This window comes from Mesocricetus auratus, unplaced genomic scaffold (assembly GCF_017639785.1).
Source record: "Mesocricetus auratus isolate SY011 unplaced genomic scaffold, BCM_Maur_2.0 Super-Scaffold_100009, whole genome shotgun sequence".
Classification (NCBI taxonomy): domain Eukaryota; kingdom Metazoa; phylum Chordata; class Mammalia; order Rodentia; family Cricetidae; genus Mesocricetus; species Mesocricetus auratus.
The window spans coordinates 16,743,850-16,766,523 of record NW_024429193.1 but is presented as its reverse complement, the minus strand read 5'-3'; the positions used below and the strand labels follow the sequence as shown (position 1 = coordinate 16,766,523).

General features: G+C 40.7%; 1 protein-coding gene across 14 annotated transcripts in view; it reads right to left on the bottom strand.

Moving 5' to 3' along the window:
- The window catches only part of Pdlim5 (PDZ and LIM domain 5), a 163,035-nt gene extending 150,873 nt beyond the window's left edge, over nucleotides 1–12,162 (bottom strand). For 13 of the 14 annotated variants that reach the window (XM_040751692.1, XM_040751693.1, XM_040751694.1 and 10 more), the window contains exons 1-2: nucleotides 12,064–12,162; nucleotides 8,491–8,631 (exon numbers count right to left, since the gene is read on the bottom strand). In XM_040751692.1, the coding sequence (XP_040607626.1) occupies nucleotides 8,491–8,586 (96 nt within the window). In that variant the 5' untranslated portion in view covers nucleotides 8,587–8,631; nucleotides 12,064–12,162. Of the gene's footprint in view, nucleotides 1–8,490; nucleotides 8,632–12,063 lie in introns of those variants that run through there. The other variant, XM_040751697.1, reaches the window with a different exon arrangement.
- Between the last annotated feature and the right edge of the window lie 10,512 nt (nucleotides 12,163–22,674).

The window sequence follows — 22,674 nt, the reverse complement described above, 5'->3', positions numbered from 1 at the left end:
AAACATGCAGCTTGGAATGACTGAGAGGTGGGAGACTGGAAGAGGTCACGTGGTCACTGGGAACACACTCCTGAGGGAGATTTTGAGATATCAGTCTACCCTGTGTCCTCATTTTTTCATCCTAGCCATGAAGTAAACCATTCTGCTATGATATGTGTTGCTACCCTGATGTGCTGGCTCCCAAACACAGGTCTCAAAACAAAGAGCTATGCTCAGTCATTGGAAGCAACGTCCACAAAGCAGGAGGCAAAATGAGCCTTTCTAGAAGCTGATAGCCTGTCTGTTACAAGGTGACCAACACCGATTCCCCACAGAACACTCACAACATTTAGATCCTGTATCCAGTTAATGGTAAATGGTGTTCAATTTTTAATATCATTAAAATAAACACTTCCTTTTTTGGTAAATTAAAACGTATCTGTGGCAGTAACAGCAACTGAAAAATCAGCTTTAAGACCATTAGTGTGTGTGTGTGTGTGTGTGTGTGTGCACGCGCATGCAAGAATTCACAGAAATGAGGGGTTCTTTAATTCAAAACTCTTCACATTTAAAAATTTACAACAGTACATTAACTTACTACATCCCACAAGCTGACCACGCATCTTGCAATGACCAGCACCCTAACAAATCGTACAAAGAGCGTGCAGAAGAGTGGGTTCAAAACCATGCAGTTCACCAGACAGCTAGAGAAACTCCAAAGGTAACAACTTCACAAATATGGTTTGCCTAACTACTCAAAGAGCTGTGACAGAGCTGAGTAAAAAATTATTCCATAAAAGTGGAGAAACAGCTGTCAGTAAAGCGCTTGCCAGCCCTCATGAGGATCTAAGGTCAGCACTAACATTTCAAACCAAAAAAAACAGGTATGACAGCATGTGTCTGTAATCCTGGAGCAGCAGAGACAAGAGGATCCCTGGGTTCCCTAGCAACCAACCTAGCCAAATCAGTGTACTCCACAGCTAGTGAAAGACCTTGTCTCAAAAAATAAGATGTGAAATGGCTGAGAAAGCACACATCAGTTGTTGACCTCTGGCCTCCAAAAGAATGAAGGCAAGTGCGGGTGCGCAGGCATGTGCCCATGCGCTCACACACACACACAAAATCATCAGAATTGTGGTAACAGAGAGGAAATCTGCTTAGTAAAAAGAAACAAGTGAAGGAAATAACTATTAATAAAACTTCTGAATGAAGGAACTTTTAGATCCCTAAGAAATTAACAATATCATTTCCAAAGACAGAACAGTTTTCTTTCATATGCTTGATTGCAAGTAGAAAATAATGCACCACTTTGAGATGGAGAAATCTTAGTATACCACTTGTAATTCAACCCTGAAAGAAGAGAAACAGCTGGAACTTGGCCCATCTGATTAAAAAAGATCAAAGTCTGTTGAGACTCACGCTAGCACAGGTATGGGGAACAGGCAGCCTCGTATCACAGGTAGGCTTGTCTCTACAGAGATTTTTGCAATACCAACAAAATTACAAACGTACACAAGCCTTTACCTTTCTGTTCCATTTCTAGGAACTGGGATAAGTGTGTGTGTGTGTGTGTGTGTGTGTGTGTGTGTGTGTGTGTGTATGTGTGTGTACATATGCTGGCATGCAACAAAGGACTTAGGACGAACCTAACAGCCCACTGATAGAAACTGCTTAAACTAATTATGGCATATCCAAACACAATGTAGCAGGCTTTCTCTAAAAGAAAGATATGATAAGTGACAACAGAAAAAAGAAACTGCCCAGAGTTTCTTTCTTAAAAGCTATTAGCTCCCATTAAGAGGGGGAATGTACTTGTTTCCATACATGGGCAGATTATCTCCACATACATATGCAAAAAAACTGGATGTTTCATAAGGAAATGAGTAACAGGGCAACAGTATTCATGTCTTTAAATTCTAAACTTTACCGAAGAAAACATTCATAGCAGGAAGAGGTAAAGCATTAAGCAAGATTTCTTGCCGGGCAATGGTGGCACACGCCTTTAAGCCTTTAATCCCAGCACACGGGAGGCAGAGGCAGGCGGATCTCTGTGAGTTCGAGGCCGGGCTGGACCGATAGCCTCCAAAACAACACAGAGAAACTCTGTCTCATAAAAACCAAAAAAAAAAAAAAAAGCAAGATTTCTTAAATATCAAATTTGACTAAGTCTGTAGGCTTTCAACTGTTTTCTCTTTTCATTTTGATTTTTTTTTCATTCTTTCCTGTTAATGCTCAACATTCATTTTATGCTCCTAAATTGAGGCCTCTCCAGGCCATGCGCTGCCACTGAGTACTAAATGCCAACAAGCAGGGTGAACTGTGTCCCACTAATTGACAGATAAACAGACGAGGCCATATATTCGGGCTATAGCGGAAACTAGAATATCTGCTGAAAGCGCAGATTACCCCGCTTGCTCAACTTGAAAGAGGTGAAGGAGGATGGGCAAAGTGTAAAACAATTCAGCTTCAGAACTGAACTGATGGCTCAGCTGTTAAGAACAATTGCTGTTTTTGCAGAGGACCTACGTTTGATTTCTAGAGACCACATGATAGCTTACGACAGACCCCAACTCCAGTTCCAGGGGAATCCAGTGTTTTCTTCCGGCTTCTAAGGGCTCCAGACACACCTGTAGTGCACTCACAGACATGCGCACACGGCACTCAGACATAAAGTACAAATGAATTCATCTTTAAGGGGGGAAAAAGTCTACTTAAACACCATGTACTTCACTATGTACTACTGTGTCCATCTGATTTATCACCTAAGGAAATACTGATTTTCTCTCCTCCTTAGTATAAATCAAGCCTGCCTTCTCAGCGAGGCTGGGCAGCTGCTCTGCATCTGAAACGGCTGAGGGCCAGTGGCAGGACTGCCCTTTAGTGACTCAGATTAATGCTTTCCCTTTTCATATCTCCTACGCCATTTACTTCCCCATGCAGACGAATGCTGATATTTTGCACGACAGTGCGTCACTTTGTCAAGTTTCACATCATATACTCAATCTTTGTTTTCACCTCAGCAACTGAAATAAGGGCCCAGCGTCTCACTTACCAAACTGAAGTGCAATAATCCCCTTGAAGATGCCAAAGAACAAGCTCTCTTTTTTTAACAAAAACAATATTATCATCAGGATTAATAAAATCTTATCAAGATTTCTCCTCTGTTCAATCATAATTGAGAGAAATGGCTATGACTCATCCTGAGGAAATGGGAATCCGGGCAAGGCAACTACAAATTGGATACTGGAAACAAAGGGAACGGGTCAACTGCATAGTCACACGTACCCTGCCTACCACCACCAAAAATGTTTCAGAACTCACCAACACAAACCATAAGCTTCAATCAGCCCTCTCCATGTACTTGAGTAACACTAATTCCTAAGTAATGAAAACCCTTTTCTACTTAAGTCTAAAGTGCTATTCTTACTTATTCCAGTCCTACAGTGTTGTTTCTTCCATGAGAGAAAAAGAGTCCTTCTTACCTGTAAAATTCCTCTTAAAAATAATGTCCCTATAAAACCAGTATTGGGTAAAAGCAAATAAGCTTAAAATTCTTTAAAATTACTCATTTGTAATAAAAATGTATCGATTTTTACTTCTTTACAATGGAAAACTATCATTAGAATTATCTTTCAGTTGTTGACATTTTGTGACCACAAAAGAGAAAACCACATCAGACAAGCAGGGATTCTGAACCACCCCCCCATCCCCCCACAAAAGAAAGAAAGAAAGCAATTGATATTTAAAAGCAGAGAGTGAGCATACATGTGAGACATACACTATGTACTTACATAAACTAAATTAACTTTGTAACTGGGCACCATGACTCAACAGCTTTAGACTAACGATGGAGCCATTTATTCCAAGGAAGACAGCTGTCTCAATTCAACCTAAAGGGGCTGACTGAAGGGTGTTTCAGTCTGTTACCCAGGAGAGCAACTGCAGCTGGTGTGTCTGGAGAAGTGGTCACTACATCTACAGCTTAACCAGAAGTCAACCCACGGTGACGCACGCACGGAAAAATGACAGGAAAACTAGAGGTATTCAAATTCCATCCATTGAGGGCCATTTCAATTAATGCCTTTTGAAGACTCAAATCCCTCCAAGTACAAAAGATTTACACCCACTAAAACTGAAAAACCACTGGCCAATATGTTTGTCATTTCATCAAATACTGTCACGTGATAGGTGTGACGCACTATCCAGTACTGCTGGACTGTGCTCATTTCTTCACCATATTAATTCTGTATTTTCCAAAACTTCTTATCTTCTTCAGTGGTTTCTAGGAGGAATGCCTATAACCTCCAAGTACATAAATTCCCAGCCAAGTGTTTCACAATTGTCTTTCTGTATTCTGTGATCTATCCCCAAACTGAGTTCCATACTTGAGAAAATGATCTATTTCCTAGGCTTTTAAAGTCCAAATGAAGTTGTGTCTGAACTTATAACAATTTATTCTCCTCTAACCCTTGAGAATCAAGGTCAATAGAGTATTCAAAAAGAAAAAAAAAAAAAAAACCTCTAACCTTCTAAAGCAACTTCCAAAACACATTTAATGGAGAACTGGGAGAAATCCAAATACTAGTAATAAAGATGCTCCAGGTCACACTTCAGGTAACGACACACAGCAAAGTAGAGCAACTTTGAGATCTTGAATTGAAGAGAAGCTTATATACAAAAAGTCCTTATAACTCCACCAAGAAAAAAAGCAGCTTGCCAAAGTACAGCCTTGAGTTGTGTAACTAGTCTCCTGTTTCTTCTTATAAAATATACTGGCGAAGACCAACAAACCCACACTGCTACAAAGAAACCCATCCCCACATTCCATGGCTTCGGGGCTATTCCCATAAACATAGGGTCATAAAAAGCGGTCTGCAAACTCCAGCAGCAACACTGCATTTTAAAGAGACAACTGAAGACAATGGCATGAGCTCGCTTTTGTCACAATCTGAGCTTTGTTCAGAAAAGTCAGCAGGAGCTGTCAAGCCTACCTTAGAGACCCACCCACAAAATATCACACAGTACAGATGATGAGCAAAGTTCAGTGAAATGCTAAGGTTTCAGTTTTCATTCTTTATGAACCAGGTCAGGTAAGCATGTTCAAGCCCCTCCCAGTGGCTTATTTACCCCAAAATTAATTACTATCCCAAAGTTGCAGTGTTCTAAGACGTGAGTTCCCCACATCTCATCACAGGAAAACTGTCTGCTTGTGAACTCTACAGATAAGATGTTCAAGCCTCTGGGTTTCTCTTCTACTCTCTCCTTTTCCAAACGACAAAACTGAGATACTTAATGTTTCAAGCCCCTAAATACCTTTCATTTCCATTGCATGTCATTACAAAAAACAGCAATTGAGAGGTTCTAACGTACTAAACCTTGCTAATTTTACATATGGATCATTACATCCGAGAATCATTAAATTACACGTTAAGGCACACTGTCAGGTTTTAACTGTGTCTCAATACTATTCATTAAGGAACCTCATGATCACTGAAAAAAAACAGCAATTCTATATTTAAAAAAAACAGAATAAGTATGATCAAAGAGGGCCATTAAAATAAGTAAGGCATTTATAACATTAACAATTTTAACAAAATATAAATGCTATTAGGCACAAATTTCCATTAGACACTGCTACTGGGCGTGTTTAAACTAAACCATACAAGGGGTTAAAAATAACTACACTAAAAGGCCAAGGGCCTTGCAGTCCAGTTGAGCCAACATTCCCTCCGCCCCTCCCCTCCCAATCCTGTCCAGTCCAGAATGAATTGCATGCCCCACTGCACAGGCCCAAAAAGGTCACAAGAGATGGCAGACACTTTTGTAAGAGAACAGAAATAAGTCACCAGCTTTGTTATCGTGGTTGCTTTTAATCAGTATGCTCAAATCCTTTAATTAGCACTCTGTCTACACAGGGAAAGCATTTCTGTGCCAGGGAAGGGCATGTGTGGAGGTATGCAGTGTTCCCTGTGTCAGCATCACAACTTGGGAGCTAGCATGGCAGACGGTGTGCCAGGGAACTGAAGCACACAAAACTCTGTAAAGCCTTGGCACCACACCACCGCTATGTGTGCTTTACATCTTCGGTAATAAACAGCAAGGCGAATGATAGAGTCTGTCTGCTTCCCTTAGGTACCAATTCTTTTCTGGACCTTTTCTCAGAAAAGCTTGGAATATTTTAAACTAAGGGTGGTGAGATGGCTTAGCAGGTAAAAGGCACCTGAGCTCAGGCCCAGGAACTCACGGGTGGAAAGGCACTCCTGCACGTTGTACTCTGACTTGTACCCTGCATCATGGCATGCTCGTGCACACAAAGGAGCACAAGTACTCAATGCATGCATGCAGGCGCACATGCACGCGCATACACACATGAGTAAAGAAAAAATAATGTAAGAAGCTTTCAAGCTACACAATGTTCTTTAGCAAACTAAAATAGCAAGTGAAAAAGTTAATGTAAGATAAAACCATAGTATTTAACCCTCATCACAGACCTTCAATATGGAAGTACTATCTCACATGACTAAAATTGATTCCTAACACAACATGCTCACATGGACACTTCACATTTAAAACTAAGCACAAAGTTTCAGCCCTTATATATATTACATTATGTAAATGCACTTTCCTGAAAAATACGATCAGCTAGAATCTAGAAAGATACTTGCAACAAGTTAAAGATAAACTATCTGTAAATTCGCTGCCAAGAAACAAGAGAACTTCATTAGTTAAGAGGTGATATGTAATATCTGTAATAAGTTGGGGGCACTAACTTTTCTTAAATATTCAAAATCAAGTAGGATTTTACATATATACTGAGACAAAATATATACAAAAATATTTTTGTATATAATATATATAAGCATATGTAACTAAAGAATATCAGAGACAGGCCTGGTAGCAAATACCTATAATCCCAGTACTCAAGAAGTTGAGACAGGAGGAGCACCATCTATTTTTTTTTTTCAGTTTAAATTTAGATTAGAAACAAGGTTGCTTCACAAGTCAGTTGGAGCACCATCTATTTGAGGCCTGCTACAGCATACTATCCCAAAAGTAAAAAAAAAAAAAGACAAAGAAGAAAAGAAGCAAAGAAGGGAAGGAAGGAAGGAAGGAAGGAAGGAAGGAAGGAAGGAAGGAAGGAAGGAAGGAGAGAGACAGAGGCATGGAGAAAGAGAAACAAGGAGGACGGAGGGAAAAGGAGAGAGGGAGATGTTAAGAAAACTTACAGACAGAAAAGCAAGTATGGGAACTATGTATAATATGCTAGTATTTTAACAAATAAAGTTCACATGTGTAAGAATATGCAACAAATCTCTACAAAGTTAAGCAACTAGAAGGCTGGGAAGATGACTCAGTGGGTAAAAATGCTTGCTCTGCAAGCCGAAGGACCAGAGTTTGAATCCCCAGCACCCATATAAAAAGCCAGGCATGGCTGTGTCAGTGGGCAGAGACAGGCAGATGCTAAGAGAGCTCACTGACCACAGTGAACTTCTGGTTCAGTGAGTCCCTATCTCAAAGCAGTAAGGCAGAGTGATGGAGGCAGATACCCAACTTCCTGTCTGGCCTGTCCGGAGTGTGTACATCAACATGCATACATACAAATACATACACATACACAAAGGAAGTTATGCAAATAAATAATAGTAATAAGTACCTATTGGTGAGTGAAACTGTGCCTGACCCAGTCTCAATAAGTAAAAGTTGTAATTATTCCTTTCTCAGAATCACCAAGACATTCTAAGTCCAGACAAGAGGGTGCACACCTCTACTCAGTACGTGGGAGGCAGGTGTATTCAAGGCCAGCCTGGTCTACATGGCAAGGTCCAGGCCATTCAGGGATACACAGTGAGTCTCAGCCAGTCTCTCTCCTGACTCCTCTCACTCCTTTTCCTTCTCCCTCTCTCCGTGTCTACACACACACACACACACTGCATTCAACCAAATCCCAATGAGGTGAGAACTCAAATCCCAACTATTCACAGGCTGAAAGTCTAGCTGGAGATCCACACCCTTCGTTCTCTCCACAGATCTAAGGAGCTTTTTCCCATCTCACTCATAACTATTACCTCCACCAGAATATGAGGTGAGGAAACAATACCAAAACCAGTCATGACCACCAGTGTTAACGGACAGTCTTTGGAACTGAAAGGAGCCATTAAAACTTGATAGTACAATGCCATAAAAGTACTTCTGAAGAAACACCTAAGCCCAGAGAATTTCCCAAACAAGGGGCAATTCAAACCCTTAGAGTTGGCTCCTTGGTTAGATGCTTTCTGTTTTAGTTTTGTTAACATCAGAGAAAATGAAAATAAGCTGCACTGAACTAAACCTGCCCTTGTTAAGTACTGTGTCCCTGCCTCTTCGTTAGACAGCCAAACCTGGTAGGGGGACAAAGCTCCCACGACTGCAGTAAGTGGACCACACAACAGAGAATTCAACAGCACAGTCCTGAGGTCCCCGGGACCAAACAGTGGACAAATGTTTGTAGTAACATCTGAAAAGGTTGCTTACACTCGAGATTGTCAGGGGCATGTTGAAATCCTTGCCACCTTGGAGACGGAAACCCCAAGGAGCTGGGCCAACCAACGACACATTGTAGCTGCTCATGGTTCCAAGGATTCAATGTGCAGTTCCAAAAAAGAATGAGAGAAACTACAAAAGAAAATTATATGGTTAATAAAAATGTTTATTAGAAACCAAATTACATATATCAATCCACTGTCTATCAAGCTAACAAAACTGTTTGGTATTTTGGGTTGGGATGAAAGGACATACAGGTTATATCCAGCAAATTCTTGATTAGCTTCAGCTGAGGAAAAGGAATCTGCTGAGCTAATTAATACACAGCTTTATACTCATATCAATTCCCTATCAGAATGCATTTTTAGACATCTGTCCAGATTTATAAATTGCAAAACCAAATTTGTGGAGTCTCACATACAAACTTGAATATTTTATTGGAGGAATTACATGCCCAGACCAGAACAAGATTTTATTTCTATTGTAAGTCAATGTGATTTTCCTATTCCCTCCATCTTGTGCATCTTTTTTTTTTTACTGTAATCGACAAGAACACTATTCTCACTTCAACTATCTGCACATATTAAAGGGACTGCAGATCTGTTGGTTCTGTTTGTGTTTTCTAAATAACAAATCACTTAAAACTGAGATGAGCCCAGACTTCTAATAAGAGCTGTAACACATAGCTTCTATAGAAATATGGTATTTTCCACAGTTAAGGGAATTTAAAGTTGCTTTATTCTCAGTGTGTTCGGATATATACATGTAATTCTGAAGTCAGTGTAATGGAACAGAAATTTCAGTGGGTTTTAAAAAGTGGAAAAGTGCTGGGCAGTCGTGGCACATGCCTTTAATCCCAGCACTCGAGGAGGAAGAGAGACAAGCGGATCTCTGTGAGTTCCAGGCCAGCCTGGTCTACAAAGCTACACAGAGAAACCTTGTCTCCAAAAAAAAAAAGTGGAAAAGTATATTAACGCAGGAAAGATAAAGTTGCTGATTTAACAGTTCAGATTTTCTTAGAAGTATGATGTGTGCCTAAAATCGGGGGATGGTGGTTATTGTTGTATGTCTATTTGTTTGTTTCTTGTACTGGGAATTGAACCTAAAGCCTTATTGTTCCTTCATATTGGTAATGCTAGGCTATATTCTAGAACAGGTGGTATTTTAGTTTGAACCTTTGTTTTCTTTTATACACATAGATCATCCAGCACAGCAGAGAGTAAAGCCTCGCAAGCCAGTAAATGAGGCTAAAGTGCAGGTTAACCTTAATGAAACTAAATTGGAACCTTAGAAAATTGCCATAATGCAGTCCTCTTTTCCATCCCCCCCCCAATCTTGCTGTGCTCATAATGACTCCAGGTAGCTCTTTCAAAATTTACCTGAGTGTCCTATGGAGGCATCTGGGAAGAATGGGAGTTGTTCCCTCTTTAAAAAACAAATAATATTATGGACATACAGTTCCTCCATTTAAAAAATAAGGTAGGTATATGATTTCATAGCTTTAAAGACACTTGACAAGCAAAGCTCTGGGGGATGGAAATGCAGCTCAATGGTAGAGAGCTTGCCTAGCATTTATGAGACCTTAGGACCAATTCCCAATGCAAAAGCAAACAAGAACATATTTCAGGCTTCCTTAGAAAATCTGAACTGTTAAGTCAGCCACCTTAATAAACTACTTTTTAAATCCACTCAAACGTCTAGCCATGAGGCGAAAGTTCAGCGGCACATGGACCACCAAGGAGAGGGCAAACAGATTCCTTCTTCTGGAAAAGGGAAACTGATGCAACATTTCAAAGGAAGCCTAGTCCCTAAAGAAAAATGATTTCAGGGATAAGGCACACTGTGGAACTTTGCAGATGGAATATACTACTGCACAGTGAACTACTTTGGTACTGCAGTAGAGCAAAGGCCACACAAAAAGACTCAAAGGACGCCAGAAGTCAAACTGTTGAACTGCAGGTGAAAACCGAATGGCAGGGAGTGAGTAACATGCCACACAAAATCGCCTTCCTGTCATAAAAAGCTCTCTGCAAGACCCGCAGAGAAAGGCCAGCAGAGGCAGTCTTGATATTGACATACAGTACAAATAAATCCGTGAGCCAGCGGATACTTCACCGGCTGGCCACTGTCCTTTTTTAATCTTTAACTGTGCCAGGGGAAGAATGTGAAAGTTATGCTGAACTTCATCCGGCTCCATTCTTCCCTAGGAGAGAATGTATTCCTTGTATGTAGCAACCCACATCCATTAACTTCCCTTTCCTGATTGCTCCCATTTGCTATTCAGACTTCTAGCGCTGGTCAGGTGAGCCACACCATAACACTGGTTGTCTCCTCTCTAAGCTCCCCTTCTGCTAGCTTCATTTGGAATTCATCTGTCTTAAAATATTCTATCCTTAAGCAATGGCAATATTTTTATTGGCCTTTTCCAAGTCTCCCCTATGTGGTTATTAGTCTCCAAACCCTAAAATACCAACAGAACAGGCAGGAAATAACAACTTACTCTGCTTTCAAACAAGTAAAAATGTTGGAATTTCTGCAGAGCTCTGGATTTTCTTTTGGGGACTATCTAAGTTATGCCTTCCATCTAGGGCTAGTGAGGAGGGCTGGACGTGGTTTCCCACACTTCTAAGTCAGCTTCCTTGGTGAGTGCAAAGGGGGAGAGATCCACCCCGAGTGACAAGCCCTTTAATTAAAGAGGACTATCTAGATTCTTTCTCACCTACTGAGATAGAATGGTGGCAGGGCTGAAGAACTAAGGCTCAGGAGGAAAGCGGGAGGAGACGTTCCCCCAGCTGAGGTTCACGCCTAGCCCTGTTGGCCAAATAAGGTTCCCCAGCCAGCAGTTTCCGTGGCAGGCGGGTTCAGACGTCCTCGGGTCAAGGAGGAGGACCTGGGATAGGATCTGGCGATCACACCCTAGACCTGCCCAGCCCAGACAGGAATTTTCTTTCCAAGTTCTGCCCAGTCCGTACGCCCTTCCTTTTCCCACTCATTGCCAAACGCAGCTGAAGCGCCGTCTGACAAAAGCGCCAACAAGTAAACCGGTTTCAAAACTCCCGGCGATCGCGACCAATTTGCTAAATGGGCTTCATTTCTGGACGCACCGACCTTTCCCCTGACAGGTTACACAACTGTAAATATTGAAGCGAGGGGAAATAAACGCTTCTCGGTAGCCTGGAAGCCAGCAAACAAAATAATAGCGCCGCTTGGCTGTGCGTGCGGGCGCACCTTCTCCGCACGCCCGAGCCTCCCGGGGGCCGGTGCACCCTCAGGCCGAGGTTGCTGCCCCCTTCGCCGCCTGCCCGGGGTCTCTGCGGGCGCCCCCTGGCGCACCCGGCTCTCCCGAGCGCCAGTCCCGGCTGCGGGGCTCCAACCCGCCCGCCGCGCGCCCGGTGCCGGCACCTCCGCCGCCGCGCGCACCCAGGACACCTGAAGAGCCGCGGCTCCCCGAGGGACGCGCGCCCCGTCTTCCTCCAGCCCCGCGCCCCACGGCGCGCAACAGCCCGCCACCTCCTTCTCCTCCTCCGCCCGCGCCGCGCTCCGCCGCCGCCCGCCGCCACTCACCTCCGGACCCTCGCGGCACAGCCTCCGCCTCAGAGCAGCGCTGACAAGTGGCTCCCGGTGCCTGCGCCGTCCCCCACTCTGGCCGCCGGAGAACTTCCGCCTCCGCGCTCGCCCCGCCTCGCCCCGAGGCTCGACACGCCCCCTCCGCGCCTGGCCACACCCCAAAACCGGGCTGGGCGGGGCCGCGCCTAGCAGGGTGTAGAAAGCAGTGCGGTCTCCAGGCTGGGCGCCGGGACTTGCTGGGGCTGGCTGCAGCCGCCTCCAAAACAATTCCCCGGTGGAGTTTCGGTGGGTGTAGTCTCCGGGGACTTTGAATGGCAAAGATCTAGGCTTCCGCTTTTCTGTTTTGTATCTGAGCGCTTTTCAGAAGCAGAAACTTGAATTGACCCGCAGTTGGTCGGGCTAAAAATAGAAAGGAGCTTTGGCTGAATCCCTGGCGATGCAAGTTCAGCGGCTACCGCCTGGTTTTGTGAAAGCTTTCTGTGTACTACGAGAAGTGCAAACTCTGAAGTTTGCCTGTCAGGAAGGTGAAAATCGCTAACCCTAATAGGCAGAAGTTAAATCTGTCGTCAGGCTAGAAGACAGTCATCGAAAGCAGAGGCCAAAAGTGATTCACCCACTATATCCTAGGCTTATTTTTCTAAGTCCAAATCAACAACACATTTACCTACTTCTGGAAAGTCGTTTTATTTTGCCCAGAGAATTTATTCACAACCAAACATTAATAATGTTCAGTGAACATGCCAAAAGAAACTTGCAGTTTTCTCTTACCCTTTGAATTGGCTTTTAGAATGTGAAAAAGACAAGTGTCAGCCAAGTGGCATATCAAACAAAAATAAACCTCACAGCAGTTCATGGCCCTTTAGAGGTGCAAGCAAAATTCTAGAATAGTACCAAAGCTGAAGTAGTAGCCACTGGCCACATGTGGTCACCTTGAAAATACTTTATATCATTGTAATGAATCTAAATTTAGACACAAGTAGGATAGTATTTCCATTAGATATAACTTTCAGTAGGAAGACATTTCATTATAGTGGTAAACACTTAGTGCCTAATTTGACACACATGCATTGGGCTTTTAAATTTTTTTAAATGTGAGATTATGTATGTTGATTACAGGCAAATTACATTATTTACTTAAAACATTAAAATTTAATTCATCTTTTAATATATATATACCAGAAATTTTAACATGAATGTGACTCAAATATTTTTTGAACAGTTGTTGATTGTATTACATTCTAAAAATAACTAGTTGGCAGGGAAAATTTTTCCAGTGGGAGATTTTGTCTACTATGTTTTACAGTTCATAGTGCTTCAATGTATGTTATGTTTCACATCTCCTTCAAAAGTAAAATGAATTGTTTTTTAAAAGTTGCCATCTGCAAATACCATGTGTGAAACAAAATAGTAAACCCTACAATTGCCTTCATAAGATGAATGTCTTCCCTATTTATGATTTTTAACAATTGAAGTTGCAACAGATTCCATAAGGAGATGAACAGTTACACCTATAACAAATCAGTCAATAATGTTACTTTGTAAGAGTTCGTCTCCTCCCCCCCACCACACACGTTTGTGGCTGACACAGCAAAGCTGAGTCTGTATCAAGGATCCTTCATTGGGGGCTACAAGCAGTATCAACAGAATAAGCATCTGGAGATGATGAGGGAATGGCTGAGAGTAAGTAGCGTCCCAAATGTAACTTAAATTTTAGTCCTTATTGCAAATTTGACCCTGAACCTTCTCCCCTCCCCCATACTCCAGTACAAAAAGAGTATGTTATGCATAAATTGGTATTTATCCAGTTGCCATCCTGGAAAGTTACCTTTTCCTGGGTCTCATCCAGACAAAATCTTTGGATGTGGCTCCGAAAAATCTTCCTTTTAAACAAACACTGCCTGTCCCATTTCCGAGGAATTATTAAACTATACTGCTCCACAATTATTTCCCTACCTGAGTATACCTCAGTGACATAAAGGAAAGCATTCAATTGTGACTGGCTTACAGTTTCAGAAGTTTAGTCCATTATTTCTAGGGTGACATAAAAGCAGACATGGTGCTGGAGAAGGAGCTGAGAGTTTTACATCCCAATCTGCAGGTGGCAGAAGCAACTGTGTGGCTGGATGTAGCTTGAGCATAGGAGACCTCAGAGACCACCCCCAACACAGTGACGCACTTCCTCCAACAAGGTCACACCTACTCAAACAAAGCCACACCTCCTATAAACACCACTCACAAATGATTAAAGTAAAAGAAACCATGAATCTAAATGAGACCAAGTTTGGGTATGTAGGAGGCTTTGAAGGGAGGAAAGGGAAGGGAGAAATGATGTAAGAATATTAGAATCTCAAAACATTTTATTTTAAAACAGATTCAAAGTTTGGAAGGGGTAAGCAAAGGAAGAGTGAGGGGAAAGAATGGAGGGTGAATAGGATCAAAACACATTGCATACGTTACAAGATTCTCAAAGTATCAACAAAATATATGCTAAAAATATCCATACACATGAAAAATAAAGTAATAAAAATGTTTATTAGTTTAATAACAAATAACTGCCATACAAGTAGGCCAGAGAGTCTGACACCATAAACTACATTGTTGTCATGAGAACACAGATGCTGTTCATAAATTAATAACCTGATTGTAAAACAAGAGAAAGAAGAAAAGCTATAGAAACTAACAAAATTCTGTGGCCATGCATGTACAAATGACAGCAAACTAAAAGAAAATAAATGTTCATTCATTTGCATGTGAGGGAGAAGGAACTTTCTAAACCATATCCCAGAGGACAGATGCCTTGCCTTGCCTTATTGTGAACTGACACTGACCCATCTGACTCCCTTCATCCATCTCCTTCATGCCAACCATTTCTAAAATGGTTGATCACAATTTGAAGGACAGTCTTCAACTTCAGATTAGCAGGAAGAGAACTAACCCGTTGGGAAACCAAACCAACGTCCTTAGATTTGTTAACTCTCACAGGCAAAGCAGTGAAGCATTGGCCAAAAATGAAACCATATTCAAAACTCCACCAAAACCAGCTGGGAGAGAAGGAGGGGGTGGGGATCAAAAGACTATAACACTTGGCTACAGAGTTTGTAGACTATCCCATCTAAATATGGGACTGACCTACATGCACAGATGTTTGCTTTAGGGTTTTATTATCTAATATATGACTCGGAACCTCTTACAGTCCTTCAGAAACTTTTAATTGCAAGATGACATGGCCAAGATGAGCTTTTTATAAGCCACCAGTCTCTTGAAAGTTTCTACATTACTCTATGTCAATTTGTCTTCTAAGTCTCCAAAGCACCGGCAGGGTGTGACTGCTTAATTGCTGAAATCTAGAACAGAAAAACAGCATTATCTAGTCTCACACTTTAATGTTCAGTATTGAGAAGAAACTAATAAGACTTTGTTATTCTAAGGGGAATCAAAGGCACTCCAAGGAATCTTGGGAGAAGGGCAGGATTAGGGCAGGTATGGGCAGAACAGAAGGAAATAAAAGGATGAGAGTGAATTTAAAACCAGACCTTCTAGGCAACTGAGGAAATGTACAACTGAGTAAGAGGAAGGGTTTTAAATTAGCTTCAGTGATTCAAGTCCCTCCTTTGGAAGTGACATTAATAATTGCTAGAAAAGGAATACCCTTGAAAAGAGTGCATCTTACTGACAGTTTCTAGTGAACAAAAAGGCTCGACTGGTAAGTAAGTGATAAGTAAGAATTGGGAACGGAAAAACTGCAGAGGAGGCCTGTGTCTGAGGTCGTGTGGTCATAGTCCTCATATGATCCCTCTTTTCCTTAGTGAATTCATTGAGTTGTCACCCAGTGGTTGAGAGGCTCAAAACCATGAATGATTTTGAAGGCAATGTGTGGTTAGTAATTGAAAGGTTTGGCAGAAGATTATGTTTGGGGAGGAAGTCAAGAAAGAAGAAAAAAAAAAAGGACCTGGGGTAGACCTTACTAATTGGTTGTGGCAAGAAACGAATCTGCTGACTCATTAAACAGTCTTTCTTAGATTTATGTACAGTGGGTTTAGAATGTCACACTTTTCCACACATTTCTCCATCAAGGGTAGAATTATAAGGACATAATTAACAAGCTAATGGACAAATGAGGTCTTAAGTAGTATTTTGGATTAGAAAGATCCTTGGGGAAACATAATCTTACCATGCTTTATTTACAGTAAAACCTCTCTACCCAAAAAATAGTACTTCAGCTAGGGGTGTTTAGAATCCCTTTATATATGCGGGGAAAGCGAGGGAACTGTTGTTTTTATTGGAAGGCATTCATGTAGGCAGAGTGGAAAGTGTTGAGGCATGCCATTCTTCGCCAAATCTAAGGGATGAAGTGCTGAAAGTGATCTAATAATTAATAATAAAAAAATATAGTTCTGGAGTCCAGCTGCAGCCTGCCTGCAGAAGTTTCTCCTCCCTCCTGGCCTCCATCACCTGGACAATACACCCCAGGATGCAGACCCAGGGTCCCACTAGATCTCTTCCTGACACCCATCTCAGCCGTTCCTTCAGGCCCACATACATTCCTTTGTATCACCCACAGACTCATAGCACCACTCTCTATGGGGACCTCCTATACCCTCATGGGCTAGGAATCAGCAGGTGGCCTTTCTTCCCCTTCTTGTACTCCCCTCCAATTTCTCCAGACTTACTCTTAGTTCTGCCACAGCCTGCCTATAGGTGCCTCTTCTCCCACCCCATCTCCATTCCCTGGGGACTATGACTTCTAGTGTGGACCAAGGGCCTCCTAGTTCTTTCCCGCTGCCCCATTCTGCCTTTTCTTCTAGTTCATCTGATTCTTTTGTGTAGCCGCCAACCGACAGATGCACTTTCTACAAGGGACCCAAGGAACCCTACAACCAGTACACCTGGTTAGGATCCAGAATGTCCAACAGCAATCGAATAACAGAATACACAGCCAACAAAGATGAGAGCAGATACCTACACCAAGAAACACTTCAAACACCATAAATCCAGATGTCTGGGTCTCAGTGTGAAAACAAAAACACTAGCAACCAAGACAATTGCCTCACCCTGAAGCCAGTATAGGACCCTGAGAAAAATAGTTTAGCTGAAGTATGAGACAAGAACTTCAAAATAGAAATTATAAACATGTTGAAGGACCTTGAAGAGAATAATAAATACCTTCATGAAGACCATGAGAATGCAAACAGCTGATGGAAACATTTCGTGACTTGAGAGTAGAATTTAACAAAGAAATAGAATCACTAGGAAAACCCAAACTAAAATAAAACTAGAAATTAAAAACTTACAATGTCAAACAAAAGCCTCACCAACAAGTTGCAAAACATGAAAGAGAGAATTTCAGGTCTTGAAAGCAAAAATAGGAGAAATGGATGGTTCAGTCAAAGAAAATGTTAGATCTAAAAGATTCGGCATGAAAACAAACAAATGAAAATAAATGAAATAAATAAATGAAAAATAGGGATAGAGAAAGGAGAATACACCCAAGTGAAAGATACAGAAAAAATTTTAAATAAAACCATTGAAGAAAATTTCCCCAATCTAAAGAAGGAGATGTCTATCAAAGTACAAAAAGCAAACAAAACTCCAAATAGAGAGGACAAGGAAAAAATTCCCTAGGATACATAATAACCAAAACAAAACATGTACAGAACAAAGAAAGGATACGAAAAGCTGTAAGAGAAAAACACCAAGTCACATATAAAAGACAGACTAAAAAATCTGACTTTCAGTAGACACTCTGAAAGCCAGAAGGAACTGGGCAGTTGTTCCAAAACCTCTAAGAGACCACAGATAGCCACCCAGACTACTATACCCAGCAAAACTATTAATTGTAATCAATAGCAACAAATATCTGAGGATAAAAACAATCAAGCAATTTCTACCTAAATTTGAACCTTTTTAGAACTGAATGAAAATGAAAACACACCATAGCTAAAATGGCGTTCAAATAAAGGCAGTTCTAAGAGGAAGTTTGTAGAACTAAGTCTTGGTATCCAAAAAGGGACAGATTTCATATTATTAACTTAAGAACACACTAGTTAGGTCTAGAAAAATAAAAGGAAATGGTGTCTAAAAAGAGTGGACAGAAAGAAATTATCAGACTCCAGACTGAAATCAATAAAATAGAAACAAAAACTGCCAAGAATCAATGAAATGAGGAATTGGTTCTTTGAGAAAATCAACAAGATTTGCACACTCTTACCCACCCCAACCAAAATATATACAGAGAAGCTCCAAAAGGACATTACAACAGATATTGAGAAAATTCAGAGAATAATAAGAACATACTTTAGAAATCTGTATTCTACTGAAGTGGAAAACCTAAAAGAAATGGGTAAATTTTTTGGCATGTGCAACTTACCAAAGTTAAATGAAGACAAAACAAAGAATTTAAACAGATCCATAGCTCCCAGTGAAATAGAAACAGTAATTAATACTCTCCCAACCAAAAAAAAATCATAGGGCCAGATGGATTCGCCAGACCTTCAAAGAAAAATTAATTCCAATATTCTTCAAATTACTCCACAAAATAGAAACAGAAGGAACATTACCAAATTCTTTTCACAAAGCTTCTTTTGCCCTGATATTAAAACCATACAAAGACCCAACAAAGAAAGAAAATTACAAACCAATATCCCTTATGAAAATATGATGGGGAAAGTCCTGTGTATATGTCAATAAAATACTGTTGGCCAATAGGGAAACAAGATAGATGGGACTAGGAGTCGAGGAGGACTCTGGGTAGGAGAAACACAGGGAGTCAAGATGTAGCTGTTAAAGGGGTGAGAGCTTCAGAACTATTCTTCGGTAAGAAAAATACTTAGATTAACAAGTATGGGGTAAATACTTAAGTCAGAGCTAGCCAGTAAGAAACAAGCAAGGCCAACAGCTTCATAATTAATATAGCCTCCTGTGTGTTCATTTGAGACTGATGCAGCTCTGGAACTAGGCTGGTGGGAATGCTTCCCTTTACATAATGGTGATCAGAAGTGGGTTCATGAATTTCCACGCAGAATGACAAAAGCTTTAAAGGAATTTTAAAAACAAAAGAACGGAGAAAAGTATGGGTTTTTGGTAGCAGCATTTTCTCAGGTGGGCTCTGTTTTGCTAGCGACAAGCAGAGACTCATGCGATGCGCTTAAGGGAGTCTTCCTGACTCAGCATAAAAAAAATAGATATGAAAATTCTTAATAAAATACCTGCAAATCAAATCTAAGAATACATGAAAAAAAGATCAAGATGACATCATCTCAGAGATGAGGGATGTTAAACATATATAAATTGATAAATGAAATCCACAGTATAAACAGGTTGAAAGACAAAAACCATAAGATCATTTCACTGAATTCAACAAAGGCCAACACCCCACTCCTGGGAAGGCTAGGGATATAAGGAACCTACTTCAACATAATAAAGTCAGTTTTTACAATCCCATGGCCAACATCAACCTAAAAGGAGAGAACCCCAAAGCATTTCCAGTAAAATCAGTAACAAGACAAGGATGCCCACTCTCAATACCTACTCAATATAGTACTTAAAGTCTTAGCTAGAGCAATCAACAACTAAAGGACATCAAGATGATACAAATAGAAAACAAAGAAGTCAAAGTATCAATATTTGCGATAATAGAATTTTATATATAAAAGAAACTAAAAACTCCTCCAGGAAACTTCTGAAAAACACTTTCAGTGAAATAGCTGGACATAAAATTAACACACACCAAAGGAAAAAAAATCAGTAGCCCTCCTATGTACAAAGGACAAATGATGAACCGAGAAATCTGGTCAAGAACCTGTAGCTAGAGAGACACTAGGACAGGACTTACTACTACAATTTGATAAACTGATACAGTCTCCAACCTCTTTCTAAATACTACCCTTATGTCTGTAGATGAGTCCAGCTTTCATCTCCTCAGAGAAGCTTCTTTTTCTGGTGGACGGAGGTTAACACAGAGAAGCATAAACAGTCAAAGTACAGAGAATGAGTGTCTGATGTGTGAACATACCCAAAGGGAATGTTTATAAAATTCATCCCTACAAAGCTCAAAGAATACCACGGAATCCTTTGTAATACCATGTTACAATGGATTGCAACAGCCAGAAGTCAAGTATGCCTGCCATGGAACAGTGTCTTCTGGACATGATGGACAGTTGCACTCATGAACCTTCAATGATTCTGGTTGACTACGAAAGACATGCACAAGGTCTACTTAGTCAATATTCCACTATAAAATGGATGAATAGGCTCAAAAGGCCCTACTCCTTGTTGAGAAGCTATGAACAGTCAATGGCTTCTGGAAGAGAGAAAGTAGGTTTTCAAGAGTAAATCCTGGTTATGTCGGCTGAAGTGGACAGCACTACATTCACAAGGGTGCAGGCAATTCTAGTTTGACTCAATAAGTTTCTTTTGTTTTGGTGGAGAAGGGAAAGAGAGAGAGAGAGACAGAGAGAGAGAGAGAGAGAGAGAGAGAGAGAGAGAGAGAGAGAGAGAGAGAGAGAATTCCTGGTGGATATGGGGGAGAGATCCAGGTGAAGTTGGAGGAAGCAAATGATGGGTTTGATGAAAATAAAATGCACTAATGTATTAAGGGGGAAAGATATTGATATTCTAAGACACTTTCTATTTATTTTATCAGGAGAGCAGAAACATCTACTCTCTATAATAATTCTCTATTATAGATATTTCAAAATCATTGGCAAAGGCAGACAAGAAGCAATCCCACCTAGAAAAGAAATGAGTTGATCACTCACAGCTTGCACCAGAGTGTTGACAGTTACACACAGATCCAAATATAGTGCCTTCTGGCAAAGGAATAGCACAGAGCAGGAGGCAGAGTGGAGACACCTGACACCACTGCACATGTAACTGGAGCTGAAGTTTTCCTTGTTGTGGAGACAAATACAAGAAAGAATCCAGGCAAAGAACAAACCACATTGCCTTGGTTGTAGGAATTTCTTTGAAGATGGCTTTTAAATCTACTGGTGTGTCTTTTTGTTTGTTTTTTGTTCTTGTTTTAATTTTGCCATGGACTTGCCAAATATGCACAAAATAGAAAGAAATCGAAAGAATTCTATAATGAATTCCAATGTATCCATTATCTATACTTATTAATTACTATCACTGATGTAACAAAAAGAAATTTTATATATAAATTTAGTTATGTAAAACATTATGTCTGACAAATTCTCACAGGTTGTTTCTAATGTTACCTAAAACTTCAATTCATTCATGTTGTATTTAAAATTTGGTAAAAAAGAGTGCTTACCAGGTTCTTTTCAGATTGCAATTCTCAGGGCAAAAAAAAAAAAAAAAGGGAGGGGAGGCGTTTTTCAATTAAAACTAAGTATGATCAGAAATTTACTTTTATTTAATTCAACTATATAATTGAAAGGTATGCCAAGACCCATTCATGCTAGTAAACAAGTTTGCTAGAAGGTGATGGAATCCTCAGCCATCTCTTTGTTGATTCACACTAAAAAGATGTCTATAAGGCATCCATCAATCTTTCAGGTATTTTAAATGAAGAAAAGTGTAACTGGAAAATACAGTTTAGATCAGAACATTGATGACATGTGGATTGAAATAACGTAAGAAGCAAGCATTTCAGAAGTCTCATGTTGTTAGGACAAAAGATGGACACTTCCCATGGATAATAACTGTTATAAGGGATGAACCCTTCCTATGGGTGACTGTTGTTGTAAGGGATGGACTCTTGTTATAGGTGATAACTATTGTGAGTGACTGAATCTTCTCATGGGTGTTAACTGTTACAATGGATGGACTCTTCCCATGGGTGATTGCATCTGTGAGGAGTATAGGATAGTCATAGCACCTCCCTCAGCCCAGGGCTTGACAGCACCAAAGGGCTGAGTTTCAAATATTCCTTTTCAACATTGCTGGTTTCTGTTTCTGTCACTGAAACATAGAGGCATGCTGTTGCTGTGACTGCAGCTTATCTGCAGGAATGCCATTTTGTATTAAAGTCCTCTGTCTTGAGCAAAACTGCAAGGCACATTGCCAAACTTCAGGAAGAAACCTGATCAGCTACTATTGATCCCTGATTATGCAACCTATCACCTTCATGTCACTTAGACTTGAATGCTGGCAAAACAGACTCATAATTTTCCTAATTCTCCAGATGTCAGAGAAAAAACTCAAGCCTGTTTTCTTCTTTTCCTGAAATGGTTAAAGAAAAGAGAGCTGGGAAATGGCTCAGGAGTAAAGCACCTGTTGAACAAGTGAGAGCATGTGACTATGTATCCCCAGAACCCACATTAGCTATTATTCATCTTCAATCCAAGCTCTCCTACAGCCAAAGGGAAGGTGAAGACAGGATCATCTCTGGAAGCTCATAAGCCAACTACCTGGCATACTTGGTGACAAACAGCACTCAAATAAGGTAGAAGGCAAGGATTAGCATCTGAGATTGTCTAACTACTTCTATATGTGCTAATTGCATACGCTCTCTAGCGCTCACACAGACAAGCCACACACACAGCACATTACACAGAGATTAAGAAAACGAAGGAGGGGAGAATAGTAATCCTATCTCTGTGAGAACTTATCAAGGAATCAAAGTCCTTGCCTGGTTTTCAAGTTGAA